The following is a 17,654-nucleotide window of genomic DNA, read 5'->3' on the forward strand; positions in this document are numbered from 1 at the left end:
AGGTAAATGATACACTCATCTAACAAAATTCCTTAAACACCAGTGTTCAGGTCATTGGGCTGGGGAGGGAGACGTGCTGAATAAGGAAAGTCTGAACCCTCAGGGACTGCCAAGTCTAGTAGGGAAAGCTTGCCTGTGGGGGAAAGGACTCACAAGGGGTTGCTGTGAGTCCCGGCAAACTTGACAGGAATGGGTTTGTTTTTTGTTTGTTTGTTTTTGGGGGGAAAGGAGCATAATTAGGTGGACCCCAGTCAGGGTGCTGAGATTCACCGCCTTTACTTCCTCAGTTCCGGTTGTGTCCCCAGTCTGCTAGAGTCTATGCTCTGACCCCACCTCTCCACAAAGAGAGGCCCCTATGGCCTCCGAATTGGTAAATCCATGGGGAAAAGCATTGGTCTTTCTCACCGGGCCTTTCAGGAGCCCTCGTGGTGCAATGGTTAAGCGCTCAGCTGCAAACTGAAAGGTTGGCAGTTCAAACCCACCCAGCCACTCCCTGGGAGAAAGACCTGGATCTGCTCCTGTAATGATTAGAGCCTAGAAAACCCTATGGGGCAGTTCTACTCTGTCACATGGGTCCCTATGAGTCAAAAACTGACTCGATGGCACCCAACAACACCAGCAGCAACTGGGCCTTTCAGCAGCATCTGCTGGTCTTGACCACACCCTCCTTGAAACAGCCTCTCCACGCTTTCCAGTCTTAGGCTCTCCTGGGTACCCTAACTCTCCAGCCTCTCTCCTTTCCTTTTCCAGAGGCTTCCATTTTCTATTTTCTTCCTGAGAAATTTCACACACTCCTATGGCCCTTAAGAAAGTCTGTAGGTGTCTGACACGCACATCTGTATAGTCAACCTAGACCTCACTCGTGACCTTCACATCCGTATGTCCAGGTCCCTCCTGGATAGCGTCACATGCTTGTCCCAGAGGAACTCGTAACTCAGCATATCCCGAGTGAACCTACTTTATCAGCATGGTTAACAATTACCAGAAGACAAGACAATCAACAAGAGGAGAATGGAATCATTGGTAAGGCGGGACAGAAAGAGGAGAGACAGAAATGCTGGAAAGCCCCCACGGCAAACTTGGCCCCTTGGCTGTTTTTGCCTGGAGCCATGAACCACTTTTTCCAAACCACTTTTCTTTGTAACTCCTGACATTAACCCCTGGAAATCTGTTACTCAAGAAAACACAACTGAGCTTAAAAATAATTAAAAACGTGTAAATGAATTAACATGGTTTCCCGCTATGTACACAAGAGACCTGAGGGGACATTAATACGATCAGTTTTCAAATGATTTACTACAATACACACGCTTGTGATATTGCCTGTGGTGTGTAAGTCAGTGCCGAGATTGTCTTTTTTTATTTCAGGGAAATGCACCTAAGTTTAGACACACAAAACACTTAAAATGAATAAAGAACTAAGTTTTTTTTTTTTTTTAATGTGAGGAATTAAGAAAAACCTCATGAAGTCTGCATTTTTCCCCCTCTGTGTTTATTCTTAGGGGCTCTAGTTAATTAAACTCAATGAGGAAGAAAAAACAACAGGAAGGCAAAAATGCTGCTTGAATAAACAGCTGGAGTCTTTGTCCCTACTCACTGAAGAACTACAAGTGTTAGAAGGGTAAAGGTTTTTTTGAAAGGTGAAGCAAAAACGCCATTTTAATAATTAATGGGTATATATGTATATGTTTATTGGGGGGTGGAGAACCTTGGGTGGTACCAATGGTTGCCATGCTTGGCTGCTAACTGAAAGGTCCAAAGATGCCTTGGAAGAGAGGAGGCAGGGTGATTTACTTCCAAAAAGCAGCCATTGAAAATCCTATGGGGCACAGTTGTACCCTGACACATATGGGTCACCATGAGTTAGAGCTAACTCAATGACAACTAGTACACACGCACGCGTGTGCGCGCACGCACACACATGCATCACCCCTTTATGTTTTTCTTTTGAGACACTGCTTAGGCTTTGTTCTCTCATTTTCATACAAAACAGAAGGTGATGGCCCCAGGGTTAGATTGTATTCAAGGAAAACCAAACTTTCCAGTTATTTGAGGTATCAGTATAGTCCAACCTTATTACTATTACTTGTGGAAAAAGACTCAAGACTGTTCTTAACTGCTTTAACTTTTCAAGTAAAGAATTTTTGGATTTCAAAATAAATCAATAGCGAGAATGACTAATCTTATTTCTATCCCTCTCCTGAGTAAAAGTAAGTCATTTATTTCCAGAACATTAAATTCTAATCAGGTGAGAAGCAGATAACAGACTGCTCTTGTTCGGAGAGGCAAACAAATCATTCACAAATTACAACCCAGTGTAATCTTACCCAGCTGGGGGGTAAATCTCACCTGCACGGCAGGGGTCTAGGTGGAAGTCAGAAGGACTGGTCACGAGGATGACCTGCAGTGACCAGGCTCTACGTGGTCTTTGCGATTCCTTTACAATCATTTGAGAGATTTTCATAAATCCAAATGCTGAAGCTGGGCGCCAGACCCATTAAATCAGAACTCCTGGGAGATGGACTCAGCCACCTTTAGTCCTGAACACTCCTCAGGTTACTCCAATGTGCAGCAGAGGTTGAAAATCATTGCTTGATCCAGAGTTGAAAAAACTACAGATACCTGGCCCCACCTCAGGGGAATCTAACCAGATTATGCAAAGAAGAGGTTTAGGGCATTATATTTTTTAAAATTCCCCATATGGCTTTAATGTACCTCCACTGGTTTCATGGGAGTTCAGAGGCAAATTCTGCATATAAATAACTGATACCAGATCCATTTTTTGAGTGAAGCTCTGGGTATAGAAGAGCATTGGATCTTGGTGGGGAAATTTTCGAACGGGGATGAAAAAGAAGAAATTAGAATCTATAAAGACAAACTGTTCTTTTTTCCCCCTAACTTGACGGGACCTCATTGACATGAATTGGATAAGGTAATTTGTGTCTTTCATCTCTTGATTAGAACAGCTTGATAATTTGATTGGAATAGTGATGTCCTACTACTACTACTACTAGTAGAAAGAAAAAAGAAGAAGGAGAAGAGGAGGAGGAGGAAGAGAGGAAGGAGGAGGAGAAGAAAGAGGAGGAGGTGGAGGAGGGGAGGGGAGGGGAAAGGAAGGAAGGGAAGAGGAGGAGGAGGAGAGGGGAGAGACAGTACATACAATTAAATGGATGGGGTCACGAAGGCCTGAGTGTTCCATGCTTAGCTTGTACCACGCACGCTTTCTTGCCTGCAGAGACAGCCAGGGCTGAGGGACTTGCACTGGGTAGTTTCCATTCTAATCAAGAGCAGTCCCATCAACTCCACGCATTGTTCCTGTAATTGGGTTGCTCTAGCTCCTCCTAGAATCATTTAGGAGAATATGAGGAATACATTCTCCTTCCAGACCCCAGGACATCTTCCAGGGTTTGAAGCAGTGTGCTTCATGTCGTGCCTCGAAGGCATGCTCGTATGTGACAGTGGGACCCAGACTCTACTAGCAGGAGAAGATATTAATTTGACCCATTATTTTCCCAGGCTCTCTTTTCAACATGAATGCTTTTTGGTTGAAACTGTCATTTTTGGTTTAGCTTTGCAGCTTTTAAGAAATGCCAATTGCAAGGAATGCGCTCACTCTTTTGCCATCTAACAAAAGCCGAGGTAGGCAGCTGGAAAATCATCATACCATGTGACTTAACTAGACCTTCAGTAACCTCTGGCATCTTGATGTTAGCAAGCACACACGAAAACTGATGTCCACGCGTACTGGCCTAAGATTTACAAATCAGAGGAGATAACATTTCAGACTCTTTGCTGTTCACATCCCTTACTTTGCCATGGAAGGCGGAGGCTGCACAATGCGAGCTGATGACTAAGTCTGAGGAAATCCTGTCTGAGCTAAGATTGTCTTGGAAGGGGAGGCTAAACCCTTACCAAAAGGGTATCAGCCGAAATCTGCTGATAAGTAGTGGGAAAGGAAGGTGGATTTTAGACAGGAAAGGACAGTATCTCAGGCCCTTATTTGGCCCTTAATTGTAGCTTGGACTATTGTTGCAATTAGGACAATTAACGAGTAGGTAGAATGAAGAGGAAGTGATTTTCCGCCCCCCAATTTCCAACTGGGTTCTTCCTGTTTGAATTCGCCATTGGTTTCATTCACCTGGGTGCTTAGGAGGAAACAGGTCAGTTTGTGCAGTTCTCTTCGGACTAACTGTAGAACTTCAGCAAAAAGGATATGGCTGACTAAGGAAGCAGAGCCTGTTAGGGGATGGCATGGGGAGAAATCTGCTCTTTCAAGAAACAAATTCTCTATTTTGCATTTTTTATGCCATGTGGCCAAGCCAAAATCCCTTGTTTTCTGAAATTACGTTTGGGTCTCAGAATTATTCACACAAAATATTCTTTGTTTATAAGCCCTTCCCGTTTGTTCTGGAAATAACTTAGTTACACCTTGACCTACATTTAATTAAAATCAAAACTCTTCCCTTCGATGACATTTCTCAAACTTAAAAAAAGCAGGGACAACTGTCAAAAGGCATCCTGAAGATGCAACTATGCCAATTCCAGCCATAGGAACTTGTATTTTGTACACACCGTTGAGCCTGACTGTAGTACGGCTAATACCTGCAGCTGCCCAGAAGATGGAACACAGTCTCAGCTCTCTGAGAGTCGAGAATCTTCAAAAGAAAAATCTTAGGCCTCAGAATTTCCTCCTCCAGTCCCCGTCCTATTGGCCTAATGTATTCACCACCTGGAGTCCCTGTGTGGTACAGCTGTTAATTGAAAAGTTATAGGTTCAAGTCTACCCAGAGGCACCTTGGAAAAAAAAAAAAAAAAAAACCTACCTCTGAAAAATCGGCCATTGAAAACGCCACGGAAGACCGTTCTACTCTGACACACCTGGGGTACCATGAGTTGGTACTGACTCCACGACAACTTTTTTTTTTTATTTGCCTTCTTCATTCTTGGCCATGCTGCTCCCTTGCTGGACAGGCTCTCCTCTCCTCCACCCACCTCTCTTGAAGGCCACATTCAAACAACACTGCAGCCACGCATCTCTGGCTCATAATAACTGTTCTCTCCTCTAAACTCTAATACCACTTAAACTTTACTTACTTGTTGTTTCAAGTTTCTTGTGTCTTGATGCTAAAGACCCATTTATTAAAAAAAAAAAACTAAAACCAAATAGCCATTCCAAAAACAAAACAAACAAACAAACAAACAAAAACAAATGAAAACCCACTGCCATCAAGTTGATTCTGACTCATAGCAATCTTATAGGACAGAGTGACACTGTCCCATAGGGTTTCGAAGGCCGTAAATCTTTACAGAAGCAGACTGCTGAATGTTTCTCCCTTGGTGTGGCTGGAGGGTTTGAACCATCGACCTTTTGGCTAGCAGCCGAGTGCTTTAACCACTGAGTCACCAGGGTTCAAGTAGCCATTACCTAACATTTATTGAGTCCTACCATGTTTTTTTTTTTTTTTTTTACCATGTTAGCGCATTGCTTAGAAGCAAGGATGGCAAGACTATATCTCACATACTTTGGACATGTTATCAGGAAGGGCCAGTCCCTGGGGAAGGACATGATGCTTGGTAAAGTAGATCGTCACTGAAAAAGAGGAAGACCCTCAATGAGATGGACTGACACAGCGGTTGCAACTACAGGCTCAAGCATAACGAATGTGAGGATGGCAAAAAACCAGGCAGTGTTCTGTTCTGTTGTACACAGGGTTGCTGACTCGTTGGCACTGAACAACAACAATGCTGAGACTGCTAACATCTTTACACATAGCTTCTTATTTAATCCTCAGAGCTTACTTAGGAGGTAGGAACTACTTTTACTCCAATTTTAGAAATGTAACTAAGGCTTAAAGAGCTAAGTAACTTGTTCAAAGTCACACAGACAGAAAGTAGTGAAAGCAGGTTTCAAACCCAGGACCCGAGCTGGTCTTGTTCATCTTAAACTCCACACCAGAGTCATCTTAAACTCCACGCCAGAGTCCTAATATTTCTTCTGTATTCCCCTCAAAGGAGAATACGGTTCTGAGTCTTGAGTGAGGGTTTTATAGGTGTTTGCTCAGAAATAGAATCTCATGTGAAATCATAACGTGAGTCTAATATACAGAGGCAAAAGAGAGATAAACTTGGTCTCAAACAGTGAACTTCTAGAGGTTTCTCTATAACCATGGATAATACCAAATGGGATATTTAACTTAAAAACATGGTCAGGCAGCTGAATAGCTCCACACAACACCATACAAACACACACATACTCACGTGCGAGCATACGGACACACTGAAACACCACTCACTGTTCCGGGCCTATCCCTGTCCTAGGGCCTAGATGTGGTTCACAGGAAGATCACTGTATACATTTTTCTTGTAGGACTGACATATTCGTTTGGGAAACGAACTGCACAGGAATTATCTATCCCACCACAACTTTCAACAGTGATTAGTATTCCTGTTTTAGAGATAAGAAAAGGAGGGTCAGAAAGGGAACGTGACTTTCCCCAGTCACCGTTCTCAAACTCTTTTTAGATACACCAACTCTTTTTAGTAGACCACACCAGCCTACCTTTTGGCACATGGGGGAAAATCCAAAGAAAACCATCAACACAAAACAACACAGTAAAAACAGACCCCAACAGAAGGAAGTTGGTATCCATCCAGGAAAAAAAAATGGATCCCGCCTTCAATCCACTGGGTCTTCTGCACAGCTAAAGTGACGGTACGAAGTTCTCTAATTCCCCATTGGATTTCGGCAAATCTTTGTCTAAACTAGGACTAACAGAATTTTCCAACATCCTCTCCTTCTACTCTGAGGTAATAGTGTGTTTGCACACTTACATAGCTTCAGTAAAGTGTGCCTTAATGGCCTGGCATTTCTAAACATCTCTGTGGAAAGAGGCTTAGGGCTGTTGCAACCACAGGGACTCTCTGTTCTGCTGACCTGATTCCCTCTCTTGAGCATTCTCATGTATTCCTTGGTCAATCTTTGTGGGCCTCTCCTGAGTACAGTCTTCTTAGTCTTTATTTCTTAGACTTCATAAGGCTACTCAGTCCTCTATATCCATAGGTTCTGCTTCCCCACAGAAGGGACTCTAAAGAGAACAGGTTTGCCTAATGCTCTAGAGACAGTTATGGTCTCTTCTTTCTCAGCAGCCCCTTAAGGGACTGGAGCATACAGAAGTCATGTGTATATGTGTCTGTGTATGTATTCTCTATATCCACCCACCCACCCACTTATCCACCCATCCATCCATCTACTTGTCCATCCAACTGTTCAACTGCTCATCCGCTCATCCATCCGCCCATCCATCCATCCGCCCATCCATCCATCCGCCCATCCATCCATCCATCCGCCCATCCATCCGCCCATCCATCCGTCCATCTACCCACCCACCCACCCACCTATCTATTCTATGGCCAGGAATATATCAGTCTTGTACAGTGGTTAAGATTAGGGGTGATGGAATCAGGAAGTCCTGAGTTTCACTCCCACCTTTATCATTATTGTCTTTAACAAACACCCTAAGCTGCATATGCCTCAGTTTCCATATCTGCAAGATGGGATAATAACACTCTTTACCTCATGGAGTAGTGAGCATCAAATTAGGTAATGTATGTCAGTGGCTTCACTTGGTTCCTGAAGCCATGTTGCTCCACAGATGAGAATTGCTGTTTTTCTCCCACAGGATTTTTTCGTTTTCCCCTCAGAGTTATGGAATTCGAGAAGCACCTCCAGGTGTTATTCTTTCTTATGTTTGACCTCAGGGGATCCTACAAAGACTCCTTCAAGGAACCCTTCCTTTTTTTCTAACCTGGCACCAGCATCACTGCGGGTAGAGATGAAGACAGAGGAGGAAGTAGGTCCTAGCTAGCAAGACCCATGCTGCTGGCCTATTTACTGCAGTACTCCTTCCAACACCAGTTTGCAATTATTGCACAGTAGTTGCCAATCAGAGTCTTTTTTTCTTTAATGAACAAACCAGAGCCTTTGAGGCATCCCAGGAAGCATGTGTCTTTGATTATGTCCACCACCAGAAGCCCTTTCCTCTGTTCTCACAAGACAGTCTGCAAACGCAGTTATATATCTGAAAATGCTCGCAACTCAGAAAAACAGATTATGCAATTTCTACTAGGTACCAGGAAAGTAGTTCATGTAATTCAATAACTCAAATTTTTCTGTAATTCCCACATGGGAGATCACTCAACTGGGTAAAAGCAGCAAAATAGGAATTTTATGGGTAGGGCTGAAACAATCCCTAGGAAAAAAATACAAATCTTTTTATAGGCAGACCAATGCTTCCTTTTATCTACTTATACAGCTAGTTTTATCCAGTGGTGGATAGGATAAAACTGGGGGGGGAGGGGACCTGAGGAAATCACGTTTTTATCTAATCTTTTATTAAATACTCTATGACCGTACCCCTCAACCAAAAGATTCGCTTATACAACTTTCAACTGACTACAGATTCATTTCTTTATTTAAGAAATTGAGTGCCTACTATGTTCCAGGCCCTGGAGCATATAAACACAATGAAGAACGATTCCTGGAGGGAAGATGCTCTACATGCTAAACTTTGGGTTATAGTAACAGCAGTCACAGTTGAAGCAAATGGATGACGGATGAAGACAACTGTTTAATGTATATAAAAACCCAAATCAGATGCCATCGAGTTGAATACCACTCATGGAAACCCCAAGTGTGACAGAATAGAACTGTGCTCTGTAGGGTTGTCAATGGTTGATTTTTCAGACGTAGATCTCCAAGATGTTCTTCCAACATAGCTCTGGGTGGACTTGAACTTCCAATCTTTCGGTTAGTAGCTGAGAATGTTAACCATGTGCACTACCCAGGGACTTTAAATGTATATACTACACACAAACACACACACACAAAAACGCAAACCTGTTGCTGATTCTGACTCATAGCAACCCAAAGGACAGAGTAGAACTGCCCCATAGGGTTTCCAAAGAGCAGCTGGTGGAGTCAAACTGCCGATCTTTTGGTTAGCAGCCCTATCACTTAACCACTGCACTAGAAAACCCTATGGGGCAGCTCTGCTCTGTTTGTCAAACGGGGTCACCATGAGTTGAGAATGACCCAACAGCACCTAACAACAACAGGGTGTGTAAGGAGGCTACAAAACAGAATTGGCAAGAGCCAAAGGCCAGAGGTGGCTTCTACCGCAGCCTCTCATGTCTGATTATCAATGGCAGAGGGGCGACAGGCAAATGTGCCAGGTGATGAGCGTTGGCCATTGGCCATCCTTTCTTCTAGCCCATAACTGAATGTGGCTGGTTGGAGATAGCTGGCATCAAATTCCATCATGATGGCCTCTGGCACCATAAGGAGAATGCGTGGAGGTGGGGCTGAGAGGAGCAGGACTTTCAGCAGCAGACCACTGCTTCCTCTAGCCATTTTCTCATCCTGGTCCACTGGGTTTTCAAGGCATCTCTCTGTGTGTGTGGCGAAGGGGTGCTTCTCTTCTCCTTTTCTATACAGCATATAATGACACCGGCCTGACAAGTTAAGGGCTTAGAGGGTGAGGGCATTAACCCGAGCTGCTTTACGATAACCCACCATTCCACCACACACTCAGGAAACAGTTGAGCAGGCATTTTCTCTCCCTGGTCAAGAAGTCTATTGTCCTACACCACTGGGCTTCCCTGAGATACTGAGCAATGTGGAAACTCCATTAAGATGCCTTTTCCTCCCCTCTCCTCATAAAGCGCTCCACCCAATTCAATGGGACAAAGCCCCTTTTACTCAGGCAGGGGACCTGCTTCTGCTATATTTCAAAGCTAAGAGAAGTGACTTTTATTTACTTGATCTGTTAGGAGTAAGAATTGGAATGACATTTTCCTCTCACTGGCCACATCTGCTCTTAACTAATATAAGACTCGCTGTTCCTCAGCCTCGTTTTTGCATCTGTCTGTCTGGTTTATACACGCCAAATGTAATTGGTTCACGAGTTCTAAGAAGCAGTTTATTTTTAAACAAGACTTTTCTTTTGAAATAACTTAGATTTACAAAAAAGTTGCGACAATAGTACAAAGAGTCCCTATATCTGCTTTATCTAGACCTTACAGATGCTACGTTAACAACTTACATAAACATGGCCCAATTTCTCAAAACTAAGACATTAACATTGGTACAGAAATTAATATTGGTACACTAACTAAGCTACAGACTCCATTAAAATTTCACCAGTTTTTTTCACAGATTGTTCTTTTTCTGTCCCAGGGTTCAATCCAGGATACCACGTTGCACTTAAAGACACAGCTTTTACAAAAGAACTTATGGCTTCGAAAGCCAGCCTCATTCATTCCATGCAAGGCGACACATCTTAACGGGGCCTATAACCGGTCAGGCATCTGCTAGGAGCCACAGGAGACACAAACACCAGAGAGACTAAATTTGGGATGCTCGGGGACCTGGGATCCAGCGGGTAGGGCAGACCTTGCTGAGGAAGAAGGGACCCTGCGCTTTCCACTTCCAGTGAAATTCACTCCCTGACCACATCAACAGGACTGGAAAAAGCCATGCCATCTTCCTAAGATTAGACATGGCCTTATTTTTTAGGGATAATCAGAAGAAAAATTACAGACCCCGAGAGAAGTCAATGAAATCAAGGGTAATGAGTCATTTGGGTTATCATCTGTCCCAAGATATTCCCATGAACTGAAAGGAGCCACTAGCAAAGGGGACTAAACCAGCTGCCTTGGAGTCGATTCTGACTTGTGGCGGACCTTGTGTGTCAGAGCGGAGCTGTGTTCCCCAGGGCTTTCAGTGGCCGAAAGAGATCACCTGTAGGTCTTTCTTCTGAAGCTCCCAACCTTTCAGTTAACTGCTGAGAGCGTCACGTGTTTGCACCATCCAGGGTTTAAATCCCAAATTCATCAAAGGGGACAACCCCCCATCTATTCTCCCAACTCACTCACTAAACACTATTTACTGGATTCCAGAAGCTTCTCAATATCCTGAAGATAAAAAAGCCTAATGCAGAATAAGTTTTAAATCATATCCTGGAATAGCCCCAATGATTATGTACTAGGAAAGTACTCTTATTCCTACTTTTATAGCTGGGAAAATGGCGAGACACCAAGTCACTTTTATCAGGTCTAAGCACACCGCTAGACCTGGGAGCAGATCTGGGTGTGTGGGTGTGCTCGACTCCAGCTCTTAGGTGGAGTGGCACGAGGCGGATTATCCAATAAACAAGGTAAGCACGGGCTTACATGTGCTTATTTACTCATCTGTAGTAAAGAATTTCATATGTGTTTCACCACATCAAAGATTTTGCTTGTAGGCATGGCTGGCATGTGTCTCTCTCCCAGCCCCATAGCTCCTTCCTACAGAATCAAAGCCTCTTTCCAAATTTACAACCCCTGACAAGTGCAGATGACTCAGTAAGCAAGGTAAGCACAGGCTGACTTGTGCTTACTCATCTCGAGTGAACAATTTCACATGGATTTCAACACACCACATCAAAGAGTCAATACAGAGGCTCTCCTTCAACCTTCTTTCTTAAGCCCAGAACCAGAGTCCAAGTATGCTAAATGGCTTTCTCTGAGGTCCAACAGCCAGTTAGTAGCCAGGCTGGGGTTTGGCTCTGTTGTTGGGGTTAGGCTTTATGGCCTCTAAATGCCTCGAAACTATTATTTAGTTACTGAGCCACAGAGATCTCCGATTGTAGTGGATTGTTTGGCTTGCAAACCAAAGCAGCCAACGTTGGGGGTTCCATACTTTATCTACCACCTTAAGCAGTGATGATGGGTGAACTGATATCAGCAGGCAAAAAGCAAAAGGCTAATTTCAGAGCTCTCTCTACAATCCCCTAATCAAAGATATTCTTTATCAGGTTAAAAGAACAAGGCATTCCAAAACCATCTTGTAGGTAGTAGTCTCCTCATTACGTCAACTAGAAGGTATTTTTAAAACGTCATGTTTAAAGTTACATTACCATTACACTTTAGTTTTTCCATTGAACTTTCTCTATTATTTAATTTAAGCTAGCTGCCCATTTATACTCCCTCTTCCCCAAAAGACAGGCAATCTTTTGGTTTGTATTATTTTAGCAAACTCTGTTTTCTAGTCTAGAATTCTTTTCTTGATGTTCAATTTGTTATTTTTTTGGTCTCTCTCTGGTTCTAAACATATCCATTTGACAGTGCCAGAGCCTGTTTTTCCCTCTGTCTTTGTTTTCCTCTTCGCCCCTCGGACTTACCTCTAGTTATGGGATGCGTATGACAAATTCCTAGTATCATTTATTGCAGCCAAGTCATACATGCCACCCAGGGAGAATTCCTTTAATACCCTCTGGAGAACTTGAGATATGCTTATTTTTCCATTAACAGAGGAGGAATCTTATGACTTCTTCTTACTCTTAGGGGCCCAGAAGATTCTAAACAATGAGACAGAGGCTCTACGGAATTGTGGGAACGCACTTTTTTCTTCACAATTCCTGAACACTGCATTAAGAAGCATTTCAGCACAATAAGTCTCTCATGGTTGATCAATAAACTGATCAAATGGAGAGGAGAAAACCTTTAGGACATTGCTTTGCTCTCCTGTTGTTCTCTTTTGGTGTGGGGGGGGGGGCGGGAGGGAAAGGTGTGGCAGCGTCAGGAGAGGCAGGCGAATTTTCCAGGGCATTGAGCCCTGGAAGGCTGCTCGGAAATTTAAGCTATTGCTGAATGTAGTCTGGAGACCTGCATTTCCTGGGGCGCACACCACCTGTGCTTCAAGGTCTCCTGGCTACACACCAACCAAACCCTATTGCCGCTGAGTGGAATCCAACTCATGGCTACCCTACAGGGCAGAGTAGAGCTGCCCCGTAGGGTTTTCAAGTCTGTGATCTTTACGGGAGCAAGACTGACCCATCTTTCTCCCTTGGGGCAGCCGGTGGGTTCTAACTGCTGAGCTTTCGGTTAGCAGCTGAGTGCTTAACCACTGAGCCATCAGGGCTCCTCTGGCTACACATAGACACAAAAAACCCAAATCCATTGCCGTCAAGTTGATTCCGGCTCATAGCAGCCCTATAGGAGAGAGTAGAAATGCCCCATAGGGTTTCTGAGGAGCACCTGGTGGATCTGAACTGCTGACGTCTTGGTTAGCAGCTGTAGCACTTAACCACTACGCCACTGGAGTTTCCTCTGGCTACATAAAAAGTTACCTATAAAAGTCTAGCTTATTGAAGCCCTGTCTACCCAGCTCCCCACTTCCCCTCCCCAGCTGAGGCTGCCAGCTGGCTCCACAGCTTGCTGGGTATTTGATCTCAGGGAAGGCCTTTGTTCTCTGGAATTCTCTTCCTCCCAGAATGACGGGGGACTAAGTCTCTCAGATCTTCTAGGTTTCTATCCAGCCTATTTAGATATATAAATATTTAGATAAGTAAAAATGGGTTGCAATGAGGTTTGTTTTCTGCAGGACCTTCATTTAAATAGGCCCAGGAAACACCTCCGCAGCACTTGGCTGTGTGCCAGATACTCCAAAGCACTTCACATGCGTCCACTCAGTTGATACCCCCTAGTCCCACGAGGTGCATGCTATATTAACATCCCGGATTTTACAGGCAGAGGAGGGATAACTAAGACACTGAGATTTAGTGAGTGCCGATGTCAGGCAACAGCTTCTAAGCGGCAAAGTTGGGAGCGGCACCGAGGCAGTTTGCCTTCAAAGTCAGGGATTGTAACCCTTAGACCACACAGTCTCTTAGGATGGGCATTTTGCACATGTGCCAAGCACCTCGGCATTGCATTCAAGGCATGGGTACCTTCAGAAAGGGTCACTTGAATAAAAACAAGAGGCGGCCCAAAGTGGCACATTCAGAGCACAGGTGTCCAAGTTAGTGCTGCGCACAGGTGGCCCAGCTGGGATTTTTGTTTTCTCTTCTCCTCTAGGACACTTGATCATATCACTTCTTCCTTGCTTTTTTGCTCTTGATCCTCAGAGTAAGAGCAGCAGAGGAGGAGTATGGGAAATTCTCTTCCTAAGCATCAGTGTGGGTTTTACTTGGTTGCAGTACTTCAAGGTAAGGAGCAAGGAGACAGCTGTCCAACACCACAGGTGACTCAAGTACTGAAATGTGGTAGCACTCCCACTACTGATCGGACTCTGTGTGGTGATGTGCCTAGGTTCAAATCCCAATTCTGTCACTTAACAAAGAAAATGACTTTGGGGAAGTTATTTAAAGCCCCTTGGATCTCTGTTTTCTCACCTGTAAAATAGGAGATTATCATAGTTTTACTTCCTAAGTGTATTTTCCTATAAGGATTAATTGAATTAATGCACACAAATTGGTACATAGGAAGTACTCATTAGATACACTAGCCATCTCTTCCCTCACCATTTTTAGCTGCTCCTGCCACAAAGCTCTCCAAGCTACAATAGGCAACCCTTTCTCCTGAAGTGACCTTGGAAGTGTCCTTGGAACAAATGAGCAGTAAGACAGGATTCTTCCACACGACAGAGAAGAGCTGACCTGGCCACAATTAAGAATGATTTTTTTTAAATGTCTGCAGTTAAAGATTGGGGGCAGTGGCAGTCCAGTGGTAGAATTCTCTCCTTGGATGTGGGACACCCCGGTTCAGTTCCTGCCAGTGCACCTCAGTGCAGCCACCAGCCGTCTGTTAGTGGAGGCTTGTGCGCTGCTGTGAACAGATTCAGGGGCGCTTCCATGGTAGACAGACTAGGGACAAAGGCCTGGTATCTACTTCTGAACATCAGCCAGTGAAAACCCTGCGGATCACAATAGCTCAATCCTGTTGTATCTGGGGCTGCCATGCATCAGGGCACACGCAACGGCAGCTAACAACTCAACTAAGAATCAGGGAATTACTCCAAGTGGTCAATACAAAGTTAATAAATACAATAACATATTCAAATCTACTATGTTTCATCTATTTCCACCATGATACAATAGAACATAACAGACACACGTTTGGGAACAAACAATACAAATTAATACATCTCTAATAACATGATTAGATTTTTTTAAAATCTGTTTTCAATTGTATATACAAAATTTAAGGCCCAGAGAAATGCAGTAAATTGGCAAGGGACTCCAAGTCCAGAACTCTAGCTCCCAAACTTTGGCATCAGGTGGAACTGCAGACTCCCAGGCTCTGCCCCGGAAATCTGATCAGATCTGGGATGGGGACCAGAGATCTGAATTTTTAACAAGCCCTTCCAGGTGACTTAGCTGTAGGTGGTCCAATGACAATACTTGGAGAATAAATGCTCACTGTCATATGCAAGGATCAGGGAGTCAAAGAGACGAAGGGTGAGCTTGAGGGAGCTAAGAGGTTTTACAGGAAGGCACAGAAGTGTTATAGGGCACATGTAGTGGGACACCGGACCTCTATAACAAACAGAGATATTTACTTTCTTTTAAAAGTGAGGAAACTGAGGCTCAGGATTTATGAAATTAATCTAAGATTTTTCATAAAGGGCAGAGGTGGGTTTAGTATCTAGGTCTTTTAACGTGACACTCTTTCCACCAATTTTAGGATGAGTCCCAGATAAGAACTCCGGTGACTCTCACCTTTCTCAGGACCAAAAACAGTGATATTACAACAAGTGGTTCTAGGGAACGAAGGAGTTTGCGTGTCAGTACAACCAACATACACACTCTCAATACTACTTTGTACTTCCTGGGAATGTCTTCCTAGAAGAGGTTCTGGCTCAAAAACCTGGGCATACCCTTCAGGTAGTATGAACATAAAGGCCCATAAGGCCAATGGGTTGGTTCAGTACCTGGGGTGGGATTTTCTTAGTTCAGGAAGTATATAGGAAGGAGGGTTGCTATGTGTTGGAATCGACTCGACAGCAGTGGGTTTGGTTTGGTTTGGTAGGAAGGAAGGACGGAGAGGTCTAAGCTTTAAGAAACTCTGGCCTGGGACACTCTGATCAAAGTCTCAGAGTCTTCCTCATACCTCCCACTTTGGGATCTGACCCTGAGCGGAAGGTTGGAGAAAAAGTGATGTTAAAGTGGTTCTTTCCCAAGCTAGGGTTGTTCTTCTTTGAGGGATACCTTTAAAATCCTCCTTTGTTTTAGGTCAGGACAGAGCAGTATGAAAATGAAATAAGAGTTCTCAAATCTGGTTAAACCATGAAAACATTTTCTCCCTGACCACGTATGTGTTCTACAAAGAGGGGGAATCCAAAGTGGGAGTGCAATTCCCAACAGGACTTTGCTTTGGAGGTGGGTGATACATAAAATACGCACCTCATCAGAGCAAATAGAGGAAAGAATGGAGGATACCCTTAAGTTCACTCAATTTGGGGGCCCTATTTAAACATCTGGGAACCCTGGTGGCGTAGTGGTTAAGTGCTCCTAGGGCTGCTACCCAAAAGGTTGGCAGTTAGAATCTACCAGGTGCTCCTTGGAAACCCCATGGGGCAGTTCTACTCTGTCCTATAGGGTCGCTATGAGTCAGAATTGACTCGATAGCAATGGGTTTGGTTTTTTGGTTTTAAACATTTGTGTCTTCAATGTAAGAGACCCATCAAACCTGTAGCAGTTTAGCCATGATTACATGAGCGGTGAGCCCTCAGCAGAAGCTGAGCAAGGCTTAGCAGCCCTATGCCTGTGGCTCTTCCAGTAGAGACCAAAATTTGGGGGAAAACACACACTCTTCTGTAATTCCCCCACGATTGTTAAAACGAAGTACACTCCTTCTGGTCTTGTTCTCCTCTTTGCCTTGTCCATTCCCCCCAAAGCCTCTCTTTTGCAAAATACAAGGAACCAACCAAACAAACCCTCCAACAACAATAACAACGAAAAACCTGAAAAAACAAAAACTCTGCCAGGGACAGTGCTAGAAACCAACATCAGTGTTCTACAAAAGCTTTTCTTTCCCTTAACCTTGGCGTCTCATCCCCACGTGACTCACACTCTGCCTTGTGTGCTGAAGTTGGGACTTTGCTCAAACAAACCAAGAGGATGCCTGAGGCTACGTTTTTAATTAGTCGCTCCCGTGTAAGGGCCAAAGCCTGTAACTCATAGGATTGAAGTTGGGAAAACCAAGAGAAGGAAAGCAGCGAAGTTCTTTAGGGAAAGTAGCGTTTGCAGGGACCTCGGCTGGGTGGGGGCTGGAGACCACACACACACACACACACACACACACACACACACACACACTCAGGTGAGCACGCCTGAGCTGCCATCCAGCAAGGCCATTCGAACGTCCTAACCACTCTGGCGCGCGAATCAAAGCGCGTGGAAGCGGCGACAGGACTTACCGCCAGGACGCTCTGGGCCAACAACCCCACTGTCACAGTCCCCAGCAGCAGCCACCTGGATGGGAGTGGGAGAAACAGCTACATGAACATGGTCCTGTCGGCTCCCGGCTTGTCAATTCCTTAAAGTTATATAGGAAGAGTTCCCGCAAGGGACCCACAAAGATAAGGGCAGATAGTCTCTTACCGCCACAGGGAAGGGCAGGACGCCGCCCACAGGCCTGGACCCATGCTCCCAGCTCGGCCTCTCTTGGCTGTCGGTCGGTCTTAGCCTAGAAGGCAAGAGACCAAGTGGATTTAGTGAGGGAGTGGGAAGGCAAAGCATTCTCATTGCCAATCTCTACCTGTGGTACGCGTGCAAAGCAAGCTGTGCTCCACGGTGCGCCGCCTGCTTTCCGGGGTGACTGTAGATACGTCCCCC

General features: G+C 44.5%; 1 protein-coding gene across 1 annotated transcript in view; it reads right to left on the bottom strand.

Annotated features, from left to right (window-relative positions):
• The window catches only part of COL4A2 (collagen type IV alpha 2 chain), a 250,289-nt gene that overhangs the window by 232,344 nt on the left and 291 nt on the right, over positions 1 to 17,654 (bottom strand). Inside the window, exons 2-3 of the mRNA XM_064275231.1 lie at positions 17,421 to 17,505; positions 17,237 to 17,291 (exon numbers count right to left, since the gene is read on the bottom strand). Of these exons, the coding sequence (XP_064131301.1) occupies positions 17,237 to 17,291; positions 17,421 to 17,464 (99 nt within the window). The 5' untranslated portion in view covers positions 17,465 to 17,505. The remainder of the gene's footprint in view (positions 1 to 17,236; positions 17,292 to 17,420; positions 17,506 to 17,654) is intronic.

Source organism: Loxodonta africana, chromosome 23 (genome assembly GCF_030014295.1).
Source record: "Loxodonta africana isolate mLoxAfr1 chromosome 23, mLoxAfr1.hap2, whole genome shotgun sequence".
NCBI lineage: Eukaryota > Metazoa > Chordata > Mammalia > Proboscidea > Elephantidae > Loxodonta > Loxodonta africana.